The 16067-nt window shown below is 32.5% G+C and overlaps 1 protein-coding gene across 1 annotated transcript in view; it reads right to left on the bottom strand.

Moving 5' to 3' along the window:
- Positions 1-11828, bottom strand: part of LOC134720839 (RNA-binding protein 42-like) — a 35232-nt gene extending 23404 nt beyond the window's left edge. Inside the window, exons 1-4 of the mRNA XM_063583394.1 lie at positions 11719-11828; positions 7966-8177; positions 6602-7366; positions 5353-5547 (exon numbers count right to left, since the gene is read on the bottom strand). Of these exons, the coding sequence (XP_063439464.1) occupies positions 5353-5547; positions 6602-7366; positions 7966-8177; positions 11719-11771 (1225 nt within the window). The 5' untranslated portion in view covers positions 11772-11828. The remainder of the gene's footprint in view (positions 1-5352; positions 5548-6601; positions 7367-7965; positions 8178-11718) is intronic.
- Positions 11829-16067: the final 4239 nt, after the last annotated feature.

Below are 16067 nucleotides of genomic sequence, written 5' to 3'. Positions count from 1 at the left end.
TTTTTCATTGTGATACAAATCAGGGATGATTCCAGGTGTTTTCAAATGGGTCCCTTGAATATCAAATTGGGAATTTTTATCCCAATTGGGATTTTTTTATGCCGATACAATCTTAGACGAAATAATATCATTTTCCTGTAAAAACGGAAAATGTATTATTTAGTTTCACCTGTACATGTGTACACTGATTGAAGAAGTAATTGGATTGAGACCAGGGAAGTTGTAATACATGAGTATCATTGCACATGATGCACTATCATCTTAACTTTGGTAAACGAGGCCTATTACAAAAACAAATATACCAGCTAACATAAACCTATGGCCAGCCGTTTAGCTATTTATTCGAATTTCAAATTATCTCATAATATATAAGATATCTTATATAATATATGAGATTTATATAAGATATCCTATATAATATATAAGAGATCTCATTTAATATATGAGATATCTTACATGTCTTATATAATTCATTTTTAAAAGCTATCTTATATATTATATGAGATATCTTATATATTTAATAAGATATCTTATATATTTAATAAAGTTTTAAAACTTTATAAGATATCTTATAAAGTATATGAAATATCTTATAAATATTTTTCATATAAGATATCTTCTATAGTTAATTATTATTCTTATGATATCTGGATTTTACTACGTTTTGACGACAAACTATGAAAAATTATAGTTGCCGTAATCAGTGATGGAAACTTTTCCGGAAATACTAATTTTTATTTTATTGTCCTTAATTGGGAATTTTATATTCACATACATTGTTTGGGGGCCGCTGACCAATTTAAGGGCCGCTAAGAGGCCCTAAAATATATAGTGGAATCATCCCTGTACAAATGAATATGCAAGTTCAACATTACATTGAATTGAGCAAAAAAAACAACAACTTATTATTTGGCCAATAATTTGAAATGATCATCAACCTTTTTCCATCAATTGAGAAAAAGGTAACATAGATCCATACAACATGCACAGTTTTGTGCAACATGTATACTTTGTATTATAAAATGATCTTTAAGACAAGTGTGATAACACTCATCATTGTGTAAAGTTTATAAATATATCATAAATAAATTGCTTAAAATTGACATATTTATGGTCACTTCACTGGCTGTCATGGGTGCACTCACAAACAGGAAGAGGAGAGGGCTAAACTATTGCTAACTAACAAGAGACTATATGTGTGCTCTTGTCATCTTTACCCCAATTAATCCAGAAAAGGCATCTATAAGGTAACAAAGGATCTTCAACTAAAAAGTAATGCAGCATAAAGTGACCAACAATCAATCAATCAATCAACTAAAATGTAAAATCACAACAAAAAATGAACTAAGAGGAAAATCTAATTGGAAAGTCCATAATCACATGGCAAAATCCAATAACAAACCACATCAAAAACGAATGGAAAAAGAACTGTCATATTCCTGACTTGGTACAGGCATTTTCAAATGTAGAAAATGGTGGATTAAACCTGGTTAAATACAGTGGATGAACATGTAATTTTTCTAATGTTCTGAGAACAATATCATTTCTGCAATACATTTATTTTGCTATCTTTTATAATCCTTAATCTGTATAAATAGAGGAAATTTATAGCATTTAAAAGTGTATATGATATTATGTATGAACTCTTATACTGTGACAAATAAATAATCTGAAATGGATATAATGTTTGATATAACATGCTGAGCCAATATCTTTGATGGCAGAGTTCTTAATTTCTTCATCTCATCAGATTTATAAATTAATTGTCAATAACCAATGCAGCAATGACAAGTTATTGTTGGTAATTTAATCACCAATTCATTTGATCAGCAAAGGTTAAATGCATATGATGAGTTTTGTAGACTGTAACATCTTTTACAATATTCCCCACGTAAGCAAACAGGTTTTAATGAAATTACTTTCAGGTATTTGTATGGGCATCACCATTTTATTTTATATTTCTATCAATTGACGCTCTAATACCAATCTAATTAAAATCAGATCTTTCACATTGCTGTGTTAGATGTGTTTGTAGTTTGTGTTAGATCTGAACATTCCAATAAGAGGCCTTGTATAAAGGATCCATTATGCATATCTTTTTGATCAACCAATCATCTTGGTCGACAGTTTGAATAAAATTTTTACCCCAAACATAAATTGACAAAGTGAATCAATATTTTATCATTATATTAATTCTATGTTTTAACAACTTACAATGTATAATGTAAAGAGGAGTACACAAACTGAAATGTCTTGCCTACTCTACTAATCATTAGTGAATTTATTTTGAACATCCATACACCAAATATATGTGACCTATCGACTAGCCTACTATTATTATTGTATCTAACAAACATACCAAAATACATTAAACCATGAAAAAAGGGGCAAGTTTCAGGATTTTGCTGCCTATTAGTATGACTTTAATAGTTAAAGGAGCAAGTTTGCAATTCCTATACACCTGTTTTTTTGTTTATCCATATTGCTACAGGTATCTTTCGACTGTACAAAACTATGAATATTTCTGGAAATTGTAAGGATTTTCTGACCCAGGAATAGATGATTATAGATTTATTTGACAATATCCTTCATAATTTCAGGTCCTCAACTACATACTTTATTTGGCATTTTAACTCCTTGATTCGAAGTTCACTGTAAACATATTGCACATCTGGGTACAAAATGTAAATCCTGGTATCTATGAGTTTATTTACCTATTATTCAATATTTCTTCTGCATGGTAAACTTCCAGTTTAAACTATAGCTATTGTTACAACTCCCTAAATCAAAGATGGGGAGTAGCCTTAGACAATTTAATTACTTTGGAGGGGTCTTTTTATGACATTTTGCTGTTGCAACTTTTTATGTAAAACATTCCTTAATATAAATTTTATTTCAAAAACAAAGGGAAATAAACTGAAATTATTCATGATACCTGGAAAATATCTGATTATCCATGTGATAAGTTGGTCAAGTATGTTTTTATTGTAAAAAACTTTAAATATATTTGAAATGCTAAATAATAAGACAAAACCTTTTTGAAGTGTGAGTCCTATATGCTCTTTAACTTGATACTTTATTTGTTATTTTTTACTTATTGATTTGAGTGTCACTATTACTCTTAACAATGTTTTTAAATTTTGAAGAGCAATCACAGATTTAGGTACAAAATTTCAATTCTGGTATTTATGATGAATTTATTTACCTATTATTCACTTTTTCTGCATGGTAAACTTTAAGTTTGAATTAAAGCTATTGTTACAACTCCCCTCTTCATAGCTATGTAGTAGACTTAGACAATTTAAGCCACTTTGCTGGTAAACTTTAAACATTTGGCTTCCCATAATTTTTGGTATATAAAATGCTGTCATAAATCTTACTTCAAAAACATATGGAAAAGAACTGACATTGTTTATAATACCTGTAAACATAATTAAAATTTGTATTGCAGGTAAGGCCAAACACCAAGTCTTTCAATCCATTAAATTTGTGTTTTAACAAAAAACATTCTCCTTATTTTGAAACCGACTAGAAAATTTCCTACTTATTGAGAATTCTACTTGTTAACATTAGTACTTATGTTTAACCTTTAGTCTTAAAAAAACAACTGAAAAGTATTTGCATTATATTTCTTATACTTTTATGAATAAAACACCTGGGGAAGAAGTGCATGTGACAACTTTGATGGACTACAATAACACACATTTAAAAACAAAAAACTAACCAACAATTCTAAAAGTATAAATCTAAACATCAATGTCTAAGGCCAGGATTTTTTAATTTGATGGTTTACGGATCCGCCGACCCGATTTTGCCAATTCTTAGAATAAAAATAAAATTGACTTTTCATGCTTTTTTCTTCCCGCCGACCCAAAAAAATACATTATCCCTGAAAAATCATTAAATTCTTCTTTTTTTATGAAATGAAATGCATGAATCACTAACAAAATTGATAACACTCTCTGTGAGTGTGAAAAAATAAAACTTCCAGTTTACGTTTCTAAAAATAGACCAATCAATTATAACTGACCTTGAAATGTCGTTTACGCAAATAATTTTGCGGAACGAAAGCTGTGTTTAAAGCCCATTACACAATAAGTTCGTTTCCCTTATTTGTCATCAGTCTGTAAGATGCATAATCTCATAGAAATAGACTTGTCCAAATGTGGACAGGTGGAAGCACCTTGGAAGTAAAAGTTCTGTATGTCAACAAGTCATTTAGAATTTTCTTGTTTGATGAATAATAAAAAATAAATATCGTCCATTTGGATTAAAAACGGGAATGCATGACACTAGATTAACCCGATATTCTCATTTTTTCCATGGACTAGTCTATGACAGTAACATTCTTGTCTATTCGTTTTTGATGCGTTTTGTTATTTGATTTTGCCATGTGATTATGGACTTTCCGAAATTGATTTTCCTCTGAGTTCAGTATTTTTGTGATTTTACTTTTTACGTTTTTGACACGTGTGTTGAAACTTATTTTCGTATGACGTCGACGTTTTTTACATTTTTTTCTTTATCAGTTTTCGTTTTGGAAGATCATTACTCACCAAGTTTTCTGGAATTGATTGAGAGCTACGCGAATAATTCACTTTGTTTTTCTTATTTGTAAAAAGACGATTTAATTTCGTCTCTGTCTGTGAACACCCCCCTTTTTTACGGCAAATCATTAGACAATGTCATGCGATATTTATGACAGCTGAGTAAGAATATTTCATCGAACTAAAATTTGAAATGATGACAAAATAGCATAAAAAACATTTTGTTAGAAAGGTGAAATGTATATTTATGTTGCATTTTTTTTCTGATATTTTTTTTGCTTTTTTTTCCCGACCGACCGACCCAACTTTTTCATGGGGAAAATCCATAAAACCAACAAATTAAAAAAACGTGGCCTAAGTGGATAAAAACCCTTTGCTCAAGAAACTAAATTAGAACAAATTATCAAGGCAATATACTATTTTGCACACATTCTGGATGATTCACCTTTTCCTATATCATCTTTACTAAGTCATGCCTTCTCCCTGTTTGACTGCCAAAAATATGCCAATCATTTAGGCAGTGTATACCAAACTTTGTCTGACAAAGAAAATTTCAGACAAAAATTCCTTTTTTTTTTAAACTTTTTTGTAGAAAAAATAATGGAAAAGATCAAATTTCTTTTTTGGTAAGACATACTCTATGAAAATAAAAGAAAAGTTCAAATTTCTGTTTTGGTCAAACAAACTCTATAAAAATAAAAGAAAAGTTCAAATTTCTGTTTTGGTCAGACAAACTCTATAACAGTTTGGCATTGTTGAAAAAGCTAATACAATCTTTTGTATATTAATGTAAATATGTACATACCATTCATTTCTCTCATAGCTCTTGCAAAATCTTGGGGGTCCCTGAAACTAACGAATCCATAACCTTTTGTTTTATTTGTTCTTTTGTCTCGTAACACCCTAGCCTTGACAAATGTAGGATATTTACTGAATGCTCTAGCCAAACACTCATCTGTTACTTCATTTCCTAAATCTCCACAAAACATACGAAAATCATCTGAAACAACAAATTGTTAATCATTACAACTGCAATGTATTTAGTATGTTTATCTATAAGTGACGGAGCTTTTGCCTTCTTTTGCATTAAACTCCTGTTACTGTGGATTCATTTATTTTTGTGGGTACCAATTTTCGTGGTCTGAGGAAAACTTACCTTTTCGTGGATATATCAAATTTTGTGGTTTTAGCAAAGTCCGCACTCATTCCTTTAGAAAATTCGTATTCGTCGAAAATTTGAAATCGTTGTTCTCATGTACCCACAAAATCCATGAAAATTGGTATCCAATGAATAATAATGAATCCCTAGTATTCAAGTTTTTGTACAGTTTAACAATAAGCTACACAGAAAATATAAAGGAAAGAGTGTGATTGTGTTCATATGACACCATGACAACAAGCTAAGCAGTATCACATTTCAATGTTCAGTGAATTGTGAAATCTGGATTATAACCTTCATTTTGCTTATATTTCAAAAAGGTTAAATCATTAAGAATAAGTAAACTAATTTTCTACTTGATGTAACCACAAATGGTAAACCCCCACCAACCAAAACTTTAACATTATATTGGATGGATGAAGGAATGAAGTTACATTTAAGTTTTCAAGATAATAACCAGTAATGCAATTGGCTTTGCTCATTGTTGAAGGCCGTACGGTGACCTATAGTTGTTAATGTTTGTGTCATTTTGGTCTTTTGTGGATAGTTGTCTCATTGGCAATCATACCACATCTTCTTTTTTATATAAGGTGAAAATCAACAATTATTTCTATAAGTATCTGTCTGGAAATTTTGGTAAAATAGACAGAAAATAGATCTTCACTTTTTGAATTTCGCCATTTCCAGAAGCTTTATATATGATCAATATTTTTTGAGATATAAGCTTTTACCTGTATTCATATTATCACTCTTACTATGTATATTCTTACGTTAACGTTGACAGTCATACTGAACACATTTTACAACTATATTACTAAAGGTCCTTAGGATATGTGCCCAAAGTTAAATACTTGATTCTTGATTTCAAAACTATGATTTCCTTTAAATTACATACCTGGATCCCATTCCTCTAAACTCGGATCTTCCCATATCTGTCCTGCAGCTGTTCGTATAAACTTTTTCTTTTTGTCTTTTTTCTTTTTTCCAGTGCTATCTTCCGTTTCTGCTTCCATAGAAATAGCTTCTTCCCCCATTAATTCTACAGGCATTGTTGGACCAGCTACAACTTTGGGTCCAGTGTCTACAGGCGTAACTATTGTGGTTGTTTCTGTAACTGTTGTCTCCAATTTTGCTTTCTTGTTTTTCTTCTTTTTTTCTAACTTTGGTTTATTTATAACTGGACCTGCTGAGATCACCATTTTAGGTTTTTCCTCCTTAGGTGGTCCTGTAGGACCACTACTGATAATATTACCACTGCCTTCATTAGCCATCATATGCTGGACACCATCACTGAATCCATAGCCTGGTCCAATTGGACCTGGAGGAGCTGGTCCACCCATTGGTCCAGGTCCTCTATAAGGAGGCATGGGGCCAGGACCAGGCCCATGTGGTCCAGGACCATAGGGTCCAGGTCCATGTGGTCCGGGAAAACCATGAGGTCCAGGTCCACCTGGAGGTCCATAATACTGTCCTGGGCCTGGTGGTCCAAACCTGTGTGGTGGAAGCCTAGGTGGAGGAGGTCGATGTCTGACTTGATGGGGAACAAATGCAGGTCTGATTGCGGGTGGAGGGGGAGGAGGAGGGGCTAATGGTGGCATGTCTAATTTATCCTTTGGTTTTGGTAGTAAGGCAGGAGGCGGTGGTGGGGGAGCTGCCAACACTGAAAAATAAATGTAAAGTAATGTGAATAATCAGCTGGTCCACATACGATACCAACATTTTAATAAATAATTATTTGCAATTTTCAAAAACTGTATTTAATCTAATGTATATGCTAATTGGGTATGTGTTACACTTATCAATTCAAAATACTAAAAAGTTTAAAATTTCAAATTTTTTACCAAAGTTTTAAAATATGATCAAAATTCCAAACATTTGATGTTTGGAATTATGATATTTTAAAACTTTGATCAAAATTTCAAAAATGTTAAAATTTGAAAACTTTTTAATATTTTTAATTAATTGATAAGTGTTACATGGACCTGATTACACTTCTCTGCACTTCTCTCCACTTTATGAAATAAAATGTATTCTTTTTTTCCTAGGTTATTTATTAAATAATTGTTGTAAAGATATAGTTATTAACCTTTTGATAAATATACATGTACATTTGACCTCTTACATTATCAGCCAAGCAGGGTTAAACAAGTTTAACAAGACCTTTTGTCATTGTTGCATATATAAACAGAATCCAAAATAAGCATAAAATACATAAAGGAATACATATTGACCAGGTACAGGACGGTAAAGTATACATACCTGAAGCTGGCAAGGAAACTGATGGTGGTCCTGCAGGCTTACTACCAGGTGGAGCTGTGGGTGGTTTTCTCAAGGGTGGAGGAGGGGGGTGCCCAACAGAAGGGGGATCTGATGATATCCTGGCTTGAACATTGGTGAAAGTTCTTGATCCTATTATCATAGGATGTGGCTTAGAACCCTGGCCTTTTGGAGCCAATATTTCTTGTTCGAATCTGAAAAAGACAAGTAAAGTGTGGTGATTAAACCTCAAATAACATATCCACTATTGTTGAACAGAGTTCATTGTACTGTAGGGGGGATTTCATATAAAAAAAAAACACTAAGTATGAAAAAGAATTGAAACATTTACTCAATCAATCACAAAGCTGTACAAGACATCACAAATCAAAAGCCTCATATTAATTTTAGGATATTCTTTCCTTTTTTTTAAGGTGAGGGTAAGGATTTGTATAGAGCTATACAAATATCTTTGGTATATATATGGAGAACATTTAAAAAAAAAAAAAATAGTATACATTTGACTGTCAGCCAGACCAGAGAAATATCAAAAGATAAATGCACCAGTTATTGTACCTGTAGTTCAATTCAACAAAAACTGAAAGTTTGACTGACCAAGGGATACAACCCTTGCTAATAAAAAAGAAGATGTGGTATGATTGTCAATGAGACACAAGATGAAACAATAATTAGCTTGTTAAGGCTAAAATATATCTGGATGAATATACATGTAGGTTGGGGGTGGATATTCTGGTTTCAGATCAATGTTTTGGTATGTCATAGTATTATCTATTATTATACCATTTTTATTTTGGCAGTGTCTGCCCAACCAGTACCCCACACAAGAGGACCAGTAGTCAAATTTGCAAAATTATTTACGCAAACGACATTTCAAAGTCATTTATGATTGATTTGTCTATTTTTAGATATGTAAATCAGAAATGTTTTCAATTCCGTTAGTGTTTTAAAATGCATTTCATTTCATAAATCAAAGAGCTGAATAGCTCTGAGGGGAAAGACGGCCCTTGTTTCTATTTAATTATTCTTTATGAAAGGAGGGGGGTATCCTTTGATAGTTTTCATATGAAGAATGAAAAAGAGAACAGCTAGAACATGTAGAAAGGTTGACAATATTGAAATCAATTGTTGTTTATGTAATTTCATTTCCTTAGTTTAGGATTCAATTTGAACCAATGGAAGAGATCTGCATCTTCTAAATCTTAACATTTGATTAAAGTTGATAGCTAATTATCAAAACTCAACTGAATTCTGTCATTTCACAACAACTACAATATTTTTTGAAATCTTGATTGTGTACCACTGAACTGCAGGCTAGGGTCATTTTCCATTTTCTGTGACAGTACTCTTGGATTTTTAAGTTTTTTCTTAAGAAAGTGTGGACTGAAAATTTATTCAGTTTTAAATTTCCATTGTTAAAGTTCCCAGTTACAACTCTCATCACAGGGAAACAGGTACTAATAAAAAAAAACAATATGATTGATGTAAACTGTGTGAAGCTTGTTTCCAAATCTTAATTTTGAAATATTTGTAAATAATAAATATGTTTCAACTACAAAATATTTTTTTTTTCTTTTTTTTTACCATTACAATGATTATGAAGGTACACAAAAATTTAATTTTAACAGAAGACTACTAATCCAATGAAATGCCACATTTTAAGTGTTCAAATACATTAACTTTTGTTTTAGAGGATAATTACTCATCAATTGAGGTGCTCCTGAATTGGAGGAAGATTCTCAGAATTTTTACAGAAAAAAGTGGTCTCACTAATTAGCGACAAGAAGAATTTTAACGACAAGAAGCGACAAGAAGAATAATTTTTTGTCTTGTCGCTAAATAGTCTTCTTGACGCTTCTAGTCGCTTTTTGGCGCTTCTTGTTGCTAATTAGTGAGACCAGAAAAAAGTAATAAAATCGTTTCTTTCCCCCGTCTCATGTAACCCCTCGATCTTTGTTTATTTTGAAAGTTGTTGACCTACAAATTAAAGTATTGCATGTTGATGTTTAAATCATCTATAGTAAACAATATTATGTTTATATTTAACAAATACAAATTTGTAATCAGTGCACAATCTCTAAAAATGATTTAAATAACCAGTGAACTGGTGAAGGTTATCCCTGCTTCTTCCAAGAATGACGTCACTATAAAATACAATGTAGGTTGGATATATTTAGAATATCTCGTCATACTAATTTTTCCGGATTGTAAAAGAAATGTAAATAGTGTAAAAGAGAGTTCAAGATACGACAATTTCGTGAGAAACAAAAGGGTAATTTTTAAAAAAGTGTTTAAAGTCAAACTATTCATTTCTGGGTTTCCTTCTCTTAAATCTAAGTAAGATTTTTTGGGGGGTTTCCACATTATAAAAACAAAATGAATGATGTGAGGGAGTGTCACTCTGGTCAACCCCATAGGGGATTGACGGCTTGAAGCCGTCTTTCCCCAAAAAGGATGTTTTATTTATTTTTTAGAGATAATGCTTTTGTTAGGGTCGGCCGGGCCGGCCCAGCCAAACTCTGACTCAGACTCAGCGGGAATGAAAAAGCATGAAAACTCAATTCTATCTTTATTCTGCAAGTTGGCAAAATCAGGTCGGCAGATCCCTAAACCAACAAATTAAAAAATCCTGGCCTTTAATGTACATGTGACTTTTTTCCAAATTTGTCTTTACCATACTTATTCCAGACGTTCCGTATTAGAGGATGTTTCTGGCATTTCCTCTGCACTTTTTGTATTATTATAACTTCATCACAATGACAAGAATAACAGTACAGATTAATATTAATTAATAAGACGCAACAACAATTTCGCTAAAGGCATGTTTACAAAATGTCAAAACAAACCAAAACATTGACAAGGACAGTAAAGCACCTTTTATGGAGAAAAATGTTTTATTCATAAAAAGGCTTTTGGGTTTTTCAATCGTAATAAAAGCAAGCTAACTTGAAAGATTATATTTAGAGAAAAATTCTTGTCTATATGTACTAGCCAAATTTCACAACTTTAAAGTTGTTTATATAAAAAAATTATATCATTAATGATAGTTTATTACGTTTTTGGGGTAATCAGTTATACTGCATGTTGCTATTATTAACATAGGAAAACACCTGTAATGTACCAAAAACATATATACAATGTAGGTGCTCCTATCATTGAAGGAAACACTACACAGTTGTGTACACACACATGGCGACACGAAACATGATTGAAAATCCATGTGATGATATCTAAATGTATCAATACGAGGGGAAAATATTGTGTGCTATGTAGGCTCTTACATTTGTCACTCTATGCGCCACTTCTGGTGGATAAGCGCAATTAGCACATGACGCTTGTCCTTCCGTATCACTGCATTATCATTAATTCCCATGGGCGGACGTGTAGCCTAGGAATGCCAATTTGACTATTCACACAGACACTGTCACTGCTTTCAATTTTTGTCTCTAACAATAACAGTAACAACTACTTGAACTAGGGATATATGTACGTGTATATCTGCACCGTCAGTCATGGATTTGTAAGTCTGGATGACAAAGCTGAACTTAATCAAACATTATGAGGGAAGGTGGAGGGTTCTTCTTTTCCCAAAAAGGCATAGAAGAATAACCAGTCCGTTGCGTATCTAGTAGAAGTTAGTAAAAGTACTAGACTGTGTACATTATTTTATGAATCTTGATTCTGTATAAAATGTATTGGGGATATTAATTATTATGACATTTTCTATTCGGTTATTACCGACTCATTTCCTCTTCCATCTCTTTCAATCTCTGGTCTGTTATCATTGCCATTTTGTCTTGTTTTGTTAGAAATCAACAATATATTTTTTAACAAATTAAACGTTTTGGGTTGGTTCGATGTCAACTTTTATCTATGAATATCATACGTTTATGCGCCCGTTAAAACACTCTAATGACGAAGAATTCATATTTCCGAACAAACTAAATACCATAATAAAATGTTTATACAATATATGACCATAATGACCTTCTTTAAAACATTTTTAACCCATATTTCCTATTGTGATATTCTGTGTTTAAAGGGGTGCTACCTTTCAATTTCTCATATTTGATTTATAACAATGTAAATAAAGGCAACAGTAGTATACCGCTGTTCAAAACTCAAAAATCCATGGACAAAAAACAAAATCGGGGCAACAACCAAAACTGAGGGAAACGCATTAAATATTACCAATGTCATTTCAACTGATCGGGCGGAGCTTACGTTTTAATTTGCATAAGGACAGTCTATTTGAAGATGTGTGTGATAAGGATGATAGCCGTTATAGTTATTACTGATTTCTAATCACCTATCAGTGCATCAAAGGGATTTACAAAAGAATAAATGGACACTTCATTGATGAGTTTATCCTGAAACACCTATCTATAGATGGAATGGTTTATTATGAGCGAAACGGTTAAACTCCGCCCAGTCAAGTGAAATAAATTGAGTAATATAAGAGGAGAACAACGACACAACACCGAAACGCAACAGCACACAGAAACGGACCAAGCAACAGACAATACACCACGGGAATAACAAATATAACATCAAAACCAAATACATGAATATGGGATAGACAAATACCGTGCCACGTCTTATCTCAAAAATAAGAGAAAACAGAAACGAACAATATTATAACAATAGCCATCTTCCTGACTTGGTACAGGACACTTTTAAAGGGGAATAAAAGTGGTGGGTTGAACCTGGTTTTAAGGCATGCCAAACCTCGCACTTTAATGGCACAGTTAAATATAACATTGAAATGAAAACAAAAAATTACAGGACTACAATACAAATAAAAACATTATACAAATCATAAAAAGTCTTAAATTTACAAGTGTACAGGGCATGGGCTCAACTATGTAGCTTCGTTTCGAGTGCAGTTTAGTCTACTGAGACGCCATCTAGTATTCTACTAACTTTTCTTCTTTATTCTTTCCGCTACTTTTGTAGTATATCACGGATAAGCAACTGATGACTGATGACTGTAAGCAACTATCGAATTGACCGTCTGATGACCATATAAGCGATATAAACATAAATATAGATACATTTATAAATAGATATCACTTGAAAATCGTGCAATTGGATTTTTATAGGTCTGTTTAATTTCAGTTTTAAGATTAAAATGATTCAATGATGTCGAATTATTCACTTGCAAGTGCATAATTCATCATCAATATTTCTTGGCTTATTTTGAAAAATGAACCATACTGACATTTAAAAACTCAAAAAAAAAATCATAATTCGATTTTTTTTTTAATACATCCCGTAGCTAGTGTCCCTTTAAAGTATTGATGATTTAAGCGGACAAATTGCATGATCTCTCTTTACAATTTAATGAATGGTCCGTATCATTTATCATAATTACATCCCAGCTCCTTTGTTCTAACAGGGGTGATCTGATCCATAACAGTCAATAATGACAACGTTTAAACAATGCATTGTAAAATCAAACGACTCCTTATGGCTATACGCGGCACAATCATCTAATTACATGAATGATTCCTTTCGTACTTTTAAAGGTGATAAACGCGTTAGACGTGCTCATATTTTTTGCTCATCAAAAGCTTGTCTTACATATGTAGAAAAGATCAATCAGTATATATATGTTCTTCAATCTAATTTGTTAGTTAGCATTCTACAACTGGACCACAATTTTCCGAGAAATCCCCAAAACTAAATATTGACCGAGGACTGATAGATATTACATATAACACTTCATTTTATATACATGTACCATCTAAAAAGCCTTATAGTTTCAGAAGTGATACGTAAATTCTCAGTGATCCAAAATTTGCTCAAGCTTTATACGTTTACAGAGCATAGCTTGGACTGTTGCATGATCTGTCTGTAGATTACTAGCATAAATTATCAGATTGCGAAACTAGTGGGTTTTTTTTTCGTCCAGTTATAGAGAACAAAAACGTATTTTCCTATTACTTTTATCTTTAATTCAACGTGCACAAAACCAATGACACAGATATGGCTTCTGACTTGGTACGGGCACGTACATATATGCTAGTCGATTGATCTGTGGCACGTTAATAAGCAAAATGATAAACATTATTTAATCGTCGGCTGTAATTGTTCTTTGGTCGGGTTGTTGTCCCTGACATATTCCCAATGTCTATTCTTTATTTTATACAAAAAAAAACATACTACTATACAAATCATTCTAATTAGTTCAGTGGAACTGTCATGCAATGTGTTTTAAAAGTGAAAAGTCGTATGATTCTGATATACGGTAACAAACAGCAAATTACCTCACAATCATAAGATGTCTCTTTGGGGGGTTCCAATCCCGGATCCCGCTTACTGTTTTGTCAGCTGATTCCCGTATCCCGCTTACACTATGTACGTAAGCAATTTTCATTTTTTTTGTCATTTCCCGGGTCCCGCAAGACCTCATTTTCCGTTTTCACGCCACAATAATTTGACTTTCACGTGTCACGCTTACAAAAAAATCGGCAATCCCGCGCCACGCTTAGACCCCAATGAGACCCACATCATAAAGTTTAACAGACTTTTTAGACGATTTCCTGCCGTATTGTTCGCTTGGTAAAAGTGATACTCACTAGAGCCGCAATGTTAGCTAGCCAACCATTATCAAAGCATTACTTCATATTCCATATTTCGTATGAGTAAAAAAACTACATAAGTTTTAGAACATCCCACCATCAGCCGAATACGCTTTCATTCGCGTCTTACTAGTATATACTAGTTAGTAGCTAACAAAACCTTTAAACAGACTTATTAAGAAGGGAGCTAGTTATGACACTGTTGTCAGGTCATTAAAGATTGCATATTGTGGCTTTAATATTGATTCACTTATTATATATAGGGTCTTTGCATATGAATTAATCACATTTATTCTAAAAATAGTTGTTGTCATGACACGGTTATGTTCTTCTCATATATTTCATGATGGTATAATACTAAACCCCTAACAGGAGGGATTGTGCCTGATATTCATATGATAAAGACATAATCTTTCGAACAGTTTAATTGAGGTCTGGAGCTGGCGTGTCAGTAACTGCTAGAAGTTATTTATGTATAATTGTCATCTTGATTATTTTCTTTTTGTTTCTTATTCTGACATAGGACTCGGACTTCTCTTAAACTGCGTTTTACTGTGCATATTGTTATGCGTTTGTTTTTTCTACATTGGCTAGAGTTATAGGGGGGGGGGTTGAGATCTCAAAAAAACATGTTTAACCCCGCCGCAATTTTGCGCCTGTCCCAAGTCAGGACCAAGTCAGGATCCTCTGGCCTTTGTTGATTGTATGATTTTAAATTTAGTTTCTTGTGTATGATTCGGAGTTTAGTATGACGTCCATTATCACTGAACTAGTATATATTGAGTTGTTAACTTGTCGCTTTGACCACATTACCCATTTCCATTCTCAATTGAAACACTAAGAAGACGTCTTAAAATGGACTCTACAAAACAATGTTGTTTGTATTAGTATTATCTTAGTGTTACGGTAGTGTTGATTATTAAGCACGGTCGTAGTATACTAAAAACGATCCAAGTACTTATTGGTCCTTTGTCGAAACTACTTATTATTGCATGATATCACTATAACACCACAATAAGGTGTTTTCATCGGTAGTAAAATTGATTCAGTTTTTATCAAATCTAAATATAAGTAAATATGTGTTGCTATACTTATGTGGACGTATACTCATACATAGTGTCGAAATTATGTACCGTAGGCATAACACAATGACTTTTTTTTAATCATATCATACTTTTCTGTATTTGTTTTATGACGTCTTCATGCTATTATCTGTTGGATGTATATATATATATATTGTTACTTTAGTTACTGGGATGGCATAATTTCTGTTGAGTTTTTATTGACCTTCAAGATTTCTGTATAATACTAAGCTCTTGGATTGGTACTATTTGTCTTCATGATATTTTTTGTGTACATCGTATCAAACTGGTGAGTCAAGCCATGCATTTTTTACATGATTTTCGCAGTTTGTTCTTATGCTGTAATAGCTGTTATGCCACGTCCTTTATAAGTGAAGAGTAGAACGCTCGCACACTCGCATGGATGACCAGGGGCGGATCC

The sequence above is a fragment of the Mytilus trossulus genome, chromosome 6 (assembly GCF_036588685.1).
Source record: "Mytilus trossulus isolate FHL-02 chromosome 6, PNRI_Mtr1.1.1.hap1, whole genome shotgun sequence".
NCBI classification, from domain to species: Eukaryota; Metazoa; Mollusca; class Bivalvia; order Mytilida; family Mytilidae; genus Mytilus; species Mytilus trossulus.
The sequence above is the reverse complement of the archived record's forward strand: the minus strand, read 5'-3'. Positions and strand labels throughout refer to the sequence as shown.